This window comes from Denticeps clupeoides, chromosome 4, assembly GCF_900700375.1.
Source record: "Denticeps clupeoides chromosome 4, fDenClu1.1, whole genome shotgun sequence".
NCBI lineage: Eukaryota > Metazoa > Chordata > Actinopteri > Clupeiformes > Denticipitidae > Denticeps > Denticeps clupeoides.
In genome coordinates, this window is record NC_041710.1 from 32869174 (window position 1) to 32882008 (window position 12835).

Here is a 12835-nt window from a genome sequence, read left to right on the forward strand (position 1 = left end):
AGCACCTTCAAACGACAGCTCAAGACCTTCCTCTTTAAAGAATATTTAGATTAAATTGTAATTTTCTTGTTGTCGAACTTTGTGAATTAAATAGATGTATTCATAGTTGGGGTCCTAGTGAACCGGAATTGATCTCTTCATCGATGGTAACTTGAAAGCACGTTGTAAGTCGCTCTGGATAAGGGCGTCTGCCAAATGCCGTAAATGTAAATGTAAATGTAAGTAGATTGTAAGCCAATTGATTGGTCCAGCCATTCATATATTTTTTCTATATGTGGCCTTCGTTGAAAAAAGTTTGGACACCCCTGTTTTAAATTCACGCTTACATAATTATCAGTTCCAGCAAAGGTGGGCAAATTGAGAATAGTGCGTTCTGAGGCACGTTTCTTCATTGTGTATGTGTGGTTATGCACTTGTGTTCCTGCTCAGACAGTCCCCACCTGGAACAGAACGAGGTTTTGCTGCTGCTACAGACTGTGTTGAACATCCTCTTGCCCCCCCGCATCATCACCACATCCCGCAGTAAGACCTTCATGCTGGACGCGTCTCCAGCCCACTGTTCCACTCCAGGAGACACTGGGAAGGACCTGCGCAGAGAAGGACTTGCTGAGTCCACCAGCCAGGCAGCGTACTTGGGTACACAGAGTGTTACAAGTGTTCCATACTGCACTTTAGTGAGGCAAGAGGTATGTGGTCTTGATAAATCATACACACTCACACACTGAGCATCTGTTCTGCCCTGTCTCAGCTCTGAAGGTGGTGCTAGTGTGCTTTGAGAGGCAGCTGGGCAGTCAGTGGTACAAGCTGAGTCTGCAGGTGAAAGAAATGGCCTTGCGCAAGGTTGGAGGTTTGGCATTCTGGGATTTCATTGACTTCATCGTGCGAACACGTATCCCAATCTTTGTTCTCCTCAGGCCCTTCATTCAGTGCAAGGTAGGAGCTTCTCTTCACTTTTTGCGACTTCAGAACACACAGGCCAATGTGAAGCAAATATCTCGCATTTACAGCAGTAATTCATGTAATAAATAATTGATGCAAATCAATTACAGAGAGTGATATGTTCCTTACAGTTGCTGACACAGCCAGCAGAGTCTCAGGAGGAGATCACAGCACGGCACCACATCGCCGACCAGCTGGAGCGTCGCTTCATACCGCGACCGCTCTGTAAGAGTTCACTCTTTGCGGAGTTCAGCAACGAGCTCAAGATCCTCAAAGAAGCTGTACATAGTGGATCTGGTGAGTAATGCACAAGCATATATACACACATAAAGACACACACTCACATACATATAAAGGCCACATAAACGTAATACTGCATTTTACAAATTATGGTTTAGCATATTGTAATACATCGCTAGTTCAAAACGGAAAAAATAGCATTTTCCCACAATAACATATTGAACATTTTTTAAATGTAAATTTTGTAACAATAGAAACAAAAACAGGAACATACTGAATACTGAGACTCAGATAAATAATAATGTTTATATTTCTGACATCTGGAAGTGCATCATACTGATTGACGTTGGATTTTGTTAAATGCGTTTTGTTGGTTTATTACGTTTTGAACTATGTGCCATAGTTCTTTGTTCCATTCGTGTCTTTGCAGCATATCAGGGAAAAACATCCATCAGCACAGTTGGCACCTCCACCTCTGCGTACCGCCTGAGTTTGGCTACGATGTCTCGCTCCAACACTGGCACTGGCACCGTATGGGAGCAGGACAGCCAGCCGTCCCGCCAGCCCTCCCAGGACACACTCAGCCGCACTGATGAAGAGGAGGAAGAGAGTTAGGAAGCTCCTTCTGTTTCTCCCTCTCCATCCATCTTGACCCCCCCACAGTTCATCAGCAGCTGCTCTCTCTCTTTCTCTCTGCAGACGACTCTATAAGCATTCCCAGTGTCGTTAGTGAGCACGAGCCCTTTTTCCCCAACATCATTGCTCACCGCCGCTTCTCCAGCCACGCCACTGGAGCTGACATCCCACCAGACCCCAACCTCAGCACCATGCTGCCCAGCCACAGGTACGACAGCAGGACCTCACACACACTGCCCTGCATGGACATGCGGAGGTGCCAACATGTTTATATCTGTTCAGGTGTCAATCCAGGCGTCCGTCGCTCTCTCTCCTCCCTCCTAACATTTCTCCTGCCCTTCACAGTGAACCCAATGTGCTAGATGAGAGCCAGGGTCTGCTGGACGAGGGTAACCTATCTAGGTACATACACTGTCGTGGCCCTGTGTGTGTGCTGCTGAGTGTATGTGTTGGGGTCTCACAATCATCACATCCAATCAGTCTCCCATGATGCCGCTCCCTGTTTCACTCTCTTCCTGTGTTGGGACAGTGTGGGCTGTGTTTGTCCCTCATCTTCAGCCGTCCACTCTGCCCTGTAGCCCTGCTGTGGAGATCTGGATGTTGTGTTGGGGGGGTTTGTGTGTGTGTGTCTTGAGAGTGGTCCTGGACGTGGCCGTAAACAGCGACGAGGACACTGAGGTCTCTCAGTGGCTCTCCTCTGTCATCATAGTTCATCTGTCTCACTGCTTCTCTCTTCACTCGGCTCAAATTGGAGTTCCAGTTCGGGATGCCAATCTGTGGGGTTGGGGCATCAGGAGTGGCAACGTCAGGTCTCTTTAGAATTACAGTGGGATGCAAAAGTTTTGCTTAAAAAAATCACCAGAAAGCATAAAGTTAAAGACTACAAATAACTATTTCAGGATTTAATACAAATATTGAGTTTTTTTTATTTTGCAAAGTTAAGAGTGAAAAAGAAAATGAACTTTCATGCAAAGGTTTGGAAACTAGATCTTGATTAGCTTGTTGCACTTGGTCACATTATTGTTAAGAAAAGTCAGGTGGCGCTGTACAAATTCTCTTCTAAAACCTGTTCTCACATGGCAGCAGTGACAGGAAAGCAACACAATATTGTTTTTCATCTGTAGTCGTTCATTAGTTTACAGGATTAAGCATCTCTACATATCAACAGTTCTTCTGAAACCAAATGAAATTATTGTCTTTTTGGTTTTTATAATTATTCTTTGCATGTTTTTTCACCTTTAGATAGTCCCTTCTTGAACTGTTTCAGAATTACTCTTTGACTTCAATTTATATCAATTAATGTGTTAATTTGTAAAATTTTTTCATTGATAGCCTTAATATATTATAAAAAGAGACTTTATGCCTTTTGGTTATCAGTTAGGGGTTCCCAAACTTTGGCTTATCCCTGTACAATTGTTTATTCATTCAACAGATTTCCTTATTCGTTCATGCAGTTCCATATTCAGATATCAGTTATTTTATGTCAAATATATGTGGCTGATGTAAAAATCAGAGAAGCATACATGCACTGTTGCCACTCTGTCTCCCACAATCCCCTGTATGCCCATGTGTGACACAACAGATGTGCAGCTCCATGATGTCTTGATGTATGTATCTGTGGATTTGTTGTTTTAATGAAATGCGCTGGTGGGCTGAAAGGTGAGTTAACGTCATTGTTCCAGTCTTTTGTGTTTTGCTTTGATTGCTGGTGTGGATCTGGGGTCACTTGTAGCAGCTGACACTCAGGGCTACTGAATGTTGACAAGTTTAATAAGCTGCTGCTGGAAGTGACTGGTGGAACCGACTTACAGCCAGAATGTTCATACAATACTGACCTGATGCTTTAAACCAGGATATCATGTGTGTGTGTGTGTGTGTGTGTATAGGGTGGCCAGTGTACAGAGTGAACCCGGGCAGCAAAATCTGTTAATCCAGCCTCCACTCGGAAGGAAGCGCGGCCTTCGTCAGGTGAGCATCTGATTTGTGCATTGTGGGGGATCAGACAGATTTGTTTCAAAAGCCTAAATGCTTATAAATTGAGAACTCTGTGTGTGTATGTGTGTGTGCATTCATCTACACAGCTGCGACGGCCCCTTTTGTCTATACCAAAAGTCCAAACAGACTCTCGTGGACGTTCAGGAGCCAGATTGTCCACAACTCGCAGAAGCGTCCAGCCTAAAACACGACCAATAGGTACCACTGCATCTCATTAACATGTACCATAAATTCTATAGACTATAGGCCGCACCTACTGGTTTTGAAAATAAATAAATACATAAATTGTACATAAATAATCCGCAGGTGTCCCCATTGAAACATGAGATAAGACGCTACAGGAAATTTTTTTTTAATTAAATAAATGCTGGTAATATCCACAACTACATACATAGCGCAAATGCTTTTTTGTCTTCTCCAGTATCAGAATTGAACAGCCTGAAGGTATACAATTACTTTTTTTTACACATTTTGTCTGCAAGATTACAGGAAAAGCAAAAGTCATTGATCACAATAGGGTTTGCAGATCCTTAAAGAGTCTGCAGACCCAATAAATCAAATGAAACAAGCCTTTAATCTGATCTTAAAATTATCGTATTTTGATAAATTTTTGTAAACATGCAATTTCCATTCTGATGTTACTCAGAAAATCTCCTTCCATAACATGCTCAGGTACTGAGTGAGACCATTAAGAGCTTTATAGGTCAAACGTAGGATTTTATAGTCAATCTTAAATTGATGGGTAGCCAGAGCAGTGATTGTAAGACTGAGGTGATGTGGTTGAATTTTCTAGTTCTAGTTTAGAACTCTGGCTTCAGCATTCTGCATTCTGGAGTTTAACCATGCACCTACTAGAACATCCAGACAGTAATGCGTTTCAGTAATCTAACCTTGATGAAATAAAAGTGCGGTGCTGTCTCAGTACTATGATGAGGTCTAAATCCAGATTGACATACTTTACTAATTTTGTTGCTGCCTAGGTATGCACACAGCTGCTGCGCTACGATGTTTTGCAAAATTTTCGATATAAAAAAAAGTTGGATATCGGCCTATAATTTGAAGGCTGACTGCAATCTAGATCAGCTTAGTTTAATTCATTCAGGCTCTTTAAGGAGGTTCTAGTCAGTGGTCTGCTATTGGAAGATTATTTTCCATAGTAATATCAACCTTTGTGGAGTTTGTGGAAATGTGGACGTTTGAGTTTGTGGAAAAAGTGATGGATGGGGAATACTTTCCGGAGGCACTGTATAAGATTTTAATCTGTGTATTCCATACATTGCATTGCTCGAACTGAACAAGAGTTTTACAGTCTAATACTATAGTATTCTGTGGGGCAGTACACTTTATTTCATTTCTTATATCAACAGTCAGTGTGCTCATTTTTCAGTAAAGACAACTGATATATTTGTGTTTTCCATAGAAAGACCAAAAAGCAATGTTTGTTAATGAAGGATTTGTTTGTTCATAATTTTCGATACTTTGATTTTGCCTTTATTTTTTCTTTCTTATTGTAATATTGGATCATACAATTCAATTGGTACTTTTGTGTCCAACTGTGCTTAAAAATATTAATGGGGTGTACATTCATACCACCTAAAGTTGAATAAAAAAAAAACTAGTTCTGTATTGGATTTATGACTAGTCCTTTTTTACATCAAGTAATTGTGTGTAAATCTTTCATTTCTCCACAGTGTATGGGGAACAGAAGCGCTCAGTGACGTTTACTGAGATGCAGCCTGAAGGTCCTAGTAAAGTACTGGCAACAAGTGAAGCTCCGTCCTCTTCAGAAGGACGCAAGCCCAGCCCCGCCCCTCCTGCCTCCCCTGCCTCCCTGCCTGTGTCCTCCCGTCCTCAGGTAGGCCCTCAGCTGACCAGCAGCCAAGTTCAGCAGGAAGACTGCTAGATGGAATCTCTGATAGTTCCTCAGTGTGAGAAACCTTTTTATTATTCAGGATTTTAGCTGATCCTTAAGTCTTAAATAGGATTTTCTTAAATTAAGGCCTTAAATATAATTAAAAATTCTATTTATTGGAGACCCAATAAATCAAATCTGTCAGTAATCTGCAGCCACTGCGCGTTGCACACCCCTCATCATTGTTTAATTTGTACATCACCGCTTGATTGGCTATAAAGGCATATGAGACGATTATGGATAAACAAGCCAAGTATGTCTGTGCAGTCAGATGAAAACAGATCTCTACTTTGTTGTCCTAATAAATATTTTAAAAAGTTGAACTTCTGCTCTATAGTACCTACCTTTTAAAAAGGTCTTAAACGTCTTACATGATGTTGTCCTGTTTGTCCTTGTTCAGTGAACAGAAAGTTTTACAGTTTTGTTTTTATAGTTTGTACAGTATTTAAGTTTTAGTTTACACAAGACTTTTCAAAAAAATTTTTATGTAAAATATGTGTGTGTGCGTGTGTGTGTGTGTATATATATATTATTTTATGATTGCACTATGGTGGTCTGTGTGAAACAGTTTTTCAGTACACAGTATAGTGTATACTGTTGTCCTGACAATAAATCTTGAATCTTGAAAAAGTCTTAAATTTGGTTTCCTTAAACCTGCATAAAACCCTGATTATAGCATGTTCAGTCACTATTTCTCTGCAACAGCTGCCATTGGCATAATTTTTAATACTTGTATTTAATTGATTGCTTAGTCTGACCATCTTGTTTGGTTTAGTTAAGATAGAATTGTTGAAGGTTTGAGGATGTCTGTGGTCTGCATTCCAGACACCATCTTCATCTGTAGAGAACCGTGGTTCCCCGGCACTGTGGAGCTGTCTCTCTCCTCCTGTCCCCCTGTCCCGCTCGTCCACCCCTCCATCACGGCCCTGTTCTCCCATGCTGCCACCGCAGATCCGCGAGAGTCCCGAGGACGAGGACACGTCCGCCCTGTTGCGCCACTCTGACAGCCTACAGAGTGCCAGCGAGGACTGTGGCACAGAGAACCCACTGCTGGCACCGATCCTGCCCAGCACCCTGACACGACCTGCCGCCACCTTCCCCCTGCCACTCTCACCAGTTGACCTTGACCTGGACGAGTCACATGTCTGATAAAACTCCCTACTGCAGTCCTACTGTACGGGGCAGATGAAGGTCACTTATTCATGTTTAATGTGGAGCTGGAGGAAAGCAGATACTTGTGTGGTATTATGTAGCAGTTTAATGCATTTTCAGCAGAATCATGTATTATCATGACTGGATTATATTAAAGCAGAATTATATTATAGTAAAGCCAAGTTGATTATATATATATATATACACACAAAACTATTGTTTTATAAAGCAATCTCTCAAAATATAAGAAGTGGCCGTATACAGTGTGTACAGATAAAAGATATATTAGAGATGAAATATAGAAATTAAATTATAAGACTCTGAAATGAAGTTTTAATTGTGTGTTTCGTCATAAAATGTATGTGAGTCAAGATTCTGACTGTTTTCTTTGCTTCTGTGCTCAGAGTAAATGTTTTTGTCTCTAATAATGATTATGATCAAACTGTGCAGATGTATGTATAACGCTAACATCACCACTTTCTTTAGGTCATATTTGCCATCAGACAGATTATCACTCCTGTAATGTCCTGTGAATATTCATTAAAATATATTTAAAAGACATTGAAATTGTCATTATTTGTATTTTATTCCTGATCCATAAGGAACTGATGATGATTGTCTTGTGTCACAAGCAAATACTGTAGAGATTCTCATCTCTACAATATAATTCACTCAGAGTATAATCCATAAACAGAGTAAAATCCACACTATAATCCATAAACAGAGTAAAAGTGGCAAATTTCACCCATGCACTCGGTTGACTTTCTGCTGCCAGGTGTCACGACTACGGACTTACGGGGGAAGGAAGCGCAGAGGTCTGACATGTTGGGAAGGGGTTTTATTCATAAACAAACAAATACAAATAAACAATGGCGTGGTGGCCAAAAACGGGAAATAAAAGGGAAAAACACAAACGAACCCGTAGGCGTGTGGCGATTGCCAGAACTGAAAATACATACATTCACCCACTGAAGTCAAGTTCATGTCTGAGTTCACGAAAATGCCGGAGACCCAGAAGGGGCGGAAACTTCCGGCATTTATGGGGCGTCAGGATTGGAGTCAGGTGTGGAGCCCAGCTGCAGGCAATCCTGACACCAGGTGGTTCAGTTCACTTAAGAGCAGGCAGTAATTACTGAAGGAGACATGGAGGACCCAGCAGATAGCAAATTCAATAGAGGAGGTAAAACAGGGCAGCAGAGGGCACTGTGTCTGGTAATAGGGAGAGTGGCATGGGTCTAGAAGGTTGATTGAATGAGGCAGCACAGAGGCATCCTATTAGGAATATAGGAATCCTATTTCCTATTATACCAAGTATTAAAATGGGGGTATTCCAGAAATACCCGGGTAAGTTGAAGGTTCAAAACCGGAGGTAACTTTCTGGTTATGTATGTAACCTTAACAGCTTACTCTCTGAAGAGAACCTGCTACTTGAACCTGATCCCGGACCATAGACACAACCATAGGGATCCTAACGTCTAGGTTTCAGTGTCTGCATTGGCTCTGGCTCCGTCCAGAGAGAGCATCCAACATCATAGTGGCTTGTGTTGTGCTTCACAACATTGCCACTATAAGAGGACAGAGCCACCCTCCTTGTATTGAAGAAGATGGCCCAGATGAAAGTTTTGAGAGACAGGATTTGCCAAATTACTTTTATTTAATTGTTTGCGCTGGTCTGCTTAATTTCTTTATTTCCTGACAAATAATTATCCGGCAATGTCATTAGTGCTGTCCTCATAGCACACGGCTCTCATGCCCTGAGGGAAAAACAGCACTCTAAAGCAATTTTGTCAATTCAATGTTTCAGAATAAAATATTATGCCTTATGGATTGAGAATAAAAATATTATGCAGTAGTACCTCCAGCCCACCAGAGAGCACCAGACCAGCTGGTGAAACAGCGACATGGAAACGGAAGTGAGAGCGGCAGAAGGAAGAAGGCTAGTGTCTCTGGGAATAAGTGCGGGCAGCGTCTCCTCTGGGTCACCTGCTTTTATGCTTTTATGAATTTATTCCCAGAGATGATAGCCTTCTTTACCCACGCCTGACTGATTAGAATCCATGACCATGACCTTAACCTGTCCCTGACCTAGAACTTTGCCTGCCCCTTTAGTTACCACGATCACCTGACGGATTTTGCCTTGTGATCACGAATTTCGCCTGCCATTGACCTTGAGTTTGCCTGCCCCTTTTGCCAAGACGATCTCCCATGTTCTCACCAAACACATCTCACTGAGCACTGCCATTGTTCTAATGCGTCTCAAGGCCACCACCATCATGTCCATGCTGCAGAAGTCTTCAGTGTCATGTCTCAATGACTACCGTCCCTTTGCACTTACACCCATCATGATGAAGTGCTTCAAGAGGCTGGTCATGAACATATGAAGACCCTGCTGTCCTCCACCTTGGACCCACTGCAATTCAGCCATACTCCGAACCGCTCCACGGACGATGCCATTGCCACCACCCTGCATCCGACCCTCACCCACCTGGACAATAAGGACACATAAGCATGAATGCTTGCTGGACCTGAAAACCTCCCTCTGCAAATGGATCTTGGACTTCCTAATGGAGAGACAACTCCAACAACAACTCAGGGCTGTGTGCTCAGTCCAATGCTGTTCACCCTGCTGAGCCACAACTGATAGAAAGTCCCACATGCATAAAATCGGAGAGCAATGAGGATCTGGTCTTCAACAGACAGACCATGACTCCTTTGGGTTCTGTGTTGAAGTATTGGCCTAAGAAGGTTCACAAGGTACCGGACATACAGCTCCTCGGTGGTGTATTGCTCCAGTGGCTTGGTACGTTCAACATACACCCTTTGACGGACACCACCTGCCATTTCACTGTCTCTCTGTGAATCCTCTGAGAAAAGCTGACTTATATGGCTGTGTAATTGGTCTTTTCAAACACACCTATTACAACTGATTAGTTTTGGCTTGTGTGCAATTGAGGCAATTGGACCCAAGGCCTATAAATGATGAACAATGTTCACTATAGTAAAGCAATGGAACCATCGACTCAAGAAGCTGTAACTTCACTGCTGCTGAAACCAATGCACTACTAGAGGGTGTTCGGTGTCATTATGGAACAGTAGCGGGAAGTTTTAATTCTGCTAAGGATACCAACAAAAAGAAAAAATATGCTTGGATTTTAATCACAGAAAATGTGAATGCCATAGGGTCTGGCCAGAGAAGGACCACAGACCAAAACAAATTGCGGTGGAAGAATCTTAAGGCCAGGGCAACAAAGGACCATGCTGAAGCCAAAAACCCACAAACAGGCAACAAGCCCTTTTAAGAGGGGAGATTACACAGATCATTGGAGGTGAGAAGTTGCAAGCTCTCCATGGTATTCAAGGTGTTGTAGGGGATGGCAAGCCTCGGATTGAGGAGGAGGAGGAGAATTAGCATGTGAGGCGGATCCAGAGAGCGTATTTATATTGAGTCTCAGCTCTCTTCCCGAGGAAGAAGCTGGATCCTCATTGTTGAGGCACCCTTCATCAAACAAAGATGATTATTACAAGGCACTTCTGCAAATAGAGACTGAAAGGGCAAAAGCACTAAATCCGGAAATTTTATCCAAACTAAACCTTTTGAAAAACCAAGCCCAGGTTATTGATGCACAGGAGGCAAGTGGGAATCATATATATTCTTAGTTTTATATTTTTTGGACTTTAATTTATATATATATATATTTGTGTTTAACAGGAACTGTTCACCAACTTTGCTGTCATTGGAGCATCACTTTTCTGGACAGTTCCACACTCAGAAACTAACTAATTTTAGTGATGGTCTATAAAACGTTTCCAGTAGAAAGAACTTGGACATGCCCTGTAAATGTTGGAGGGCATTGGATTGTAGTGGTATGGTTAGTTTTTTTGAGTATATAAATTTTACTTAACAAAGAATGCTGCAACATTCATACTCACATACAAATAAATATAGAGAGAATAACACAATTGTACAGAATTTTTTCTGATTGTCAATGTGTGAGAGAGTTCTCGTGCTGATCGATCCAGTGGGAAATGAAGGTGCTTAAGTGTTTCTACACAACTGAGCTAAGTTTAAGCCATTTTATGTCAGAAAACTGAGCTGAAGCTGTCACTACAAGTGATTAGTTGTCATTGTGAACACAGTGCATCTCAAACACAATTTGACCAGCATTTAACTTATTCATTGTGCAGTGGCCAGCTATATCAGCACCAGGGGAGCAGTTGGTGGCATAGCATTCGCCTCGTGATTGGTTGAAATCCAGGGCCAGTATGTTACCAGTCAGGTGAGCCAGGTACTGTCCCCCAGCTCTGCTCCCCGGGCTGTAGTTGTTTGTAGCCTCTCACTGCTCCTTCATAGATGGGTTAAATGCAGAGCTCGCATTCTGTCATGGTGCTTTGTGCTGAGCTGTGGTGGGAGACTCTGCCTGAGGCTGTGCATGCGTGTTTCTTGTTTATAAATTTTTAACAATAATTAGGAATTTCTTGAGGACGACAGGCTGTGAAGACCATGGAGGAGAAATGGACAGTACAAACATACAGGTTGATTCCAGCAGTGGCATATTAGCTCTGACGTAAACATTTTGTACTATTGTTTTTGTTTATAAGAAAATTACCATAAAAAAATTAAAATGTACTTTTCTGGACATTATCTTGAGAGGGGAGACAACAGTGGTGTCAAGATATCTGCCTGTGCACTACTTCAGCATAAAAGTAAGGTTTGTAGAATCAAACACTGAGTAAAAGCAAGTGGTATAAAATAAAAACTTCCTACCACTGTTTTAGTATGCAAATTAACTTATTTAATTTTACATCTATAGTATAATAGTTAATTTGGCAACAACAGAAAATATCAAATTTAATACAACCAATAGAATATAAATGCATTTTTACTCACATACAGTACAGGCCAAAAGTTTGGACACACCTTCTCATTCAATGTGTTTTTTTATTTTTATGTTCATGACTATTTACATGTGTTCATTTATAGTGTTGATGCCTTCAGTGAGAATCTACCAATGTAAATGGTCATGAAAATAAAGAAAACACATTGAATTAGAAGGTGTGTCCAAACTGTTGGCCTGTACTGTCTGAAATATATGTACTGTGTGATGGATAATGTACTCATGCAGAAATGCAACCGTTTCAAACCCTACAATAAATCATTGTTTCTAGGCAATGCACATGGGGTTTGTTTGTTTTAATTTTTTTCACATGCAAGTTTTTTTTACTGTTGCAATAAAAAAAGCATTGCTTAATTGGTATTGTTGGTGTATTTCTTTATTTAAATAAAGAAACATAAAAAATACTTTTTACACAACTCTTTAGATTTTAAAATTGATATAGATCAGAATTTCTGGTGTAGAAGAACACGTATTATAGATTGCTTGATGTCATCCTAATAGTGCAACGTAAATTAATTTTGTGCAGGAAGCGTTATTTGATAATGGTTATCGGGTTATCAATGTATGTCACACAAGATTTTAATTAATGCTGATATATCAAGCTATAGTGCAGCCAGCCATCACTTTTCCCACATTTTTTGTTCCTCAGAATTCTACACATAAAAAACACCCCATAATGACAACATGAAAAAAGTTTACTTGAGGTTTTGATAAATGTAGTAAAAATTTAAAAAAAAAAGAGAAATCACATGTACATAAGTATTCACAATCTTTGCTCAGTACTTTGTTAATGCACCTTTGACAGAAATTACAGCGTCGTTTTGAGTATGATGCTACAAGCTTGGCCCACCTATCCTTGGCCAGTTCCACCCATTCCTCTTCTTCACCTCTTCAGGTGTTCCATCAGGTGGGATAGGAAGCGTTGGTGCAGACATTTTAAGATCCCCAGTCTGGGTTCAAGTGTGCTCTGGAGCAGGTTTTCATCCAGGATGTCAAATCATACTCCCAAATTCTTAATGTGCACAGGGATTGAGTAGTGATGTTATATTATGAGATTTTGTGCCAG

General features: G+C 41.2%; 1 protein-coding gene across 18 annotated transcripts in view; it reads left to right on the forward strand.

Moving 5' to 3' along the window:
* Positions 1–7433, forward strand: part of unc80 (unc-80 homolog (C. elegans)) — a 52419-nt gene extending 44986 nt beyond the window's left edge. For 15 of the 18 annotated variants that reach the window (XM_028976274.1, XM_028976269.1, XM_028976272.1 and 12 more), the window contains 10 exons: positions 430–636; positions 749–933; positions 1071–1236; positions 1610–1789; positions 1879–2023; positions 2161–2217; positions 3702–3783; positions 3897–4008; positions 5502–5665; positions 6548–7433. In XM_028976274.1, the coding sequence (XP_028832107.1) occupies positions 430–636; positions 749–933; positions 1071–1236; positions 1610–1789; positions 1879–2023; positions 2161–2217; positions 3702–3783; positions 3897–4008; positions 5502–5665; positions 6548–6871 (1622 nt within the window). In that variant the 3' untranslated portion in view covers positions 6872–7433. The remainder of the gene's footprint in view (positions 1–429; positions 637–748; positions 934–1070; positions 1237–1609; positions 1790–1878; positions 2024–2160; positions 2218–3701; positions 3784–3896; positions 4009–5501; positions 5666–6547) is intronic. The other 3 variants (XM_028976277.1, XM_028976280.1, XM_028976286.1) reach the window with 1 other exon arrangement.
* Positions 7434–12835: the final 5402 nt, after the last annotated feature.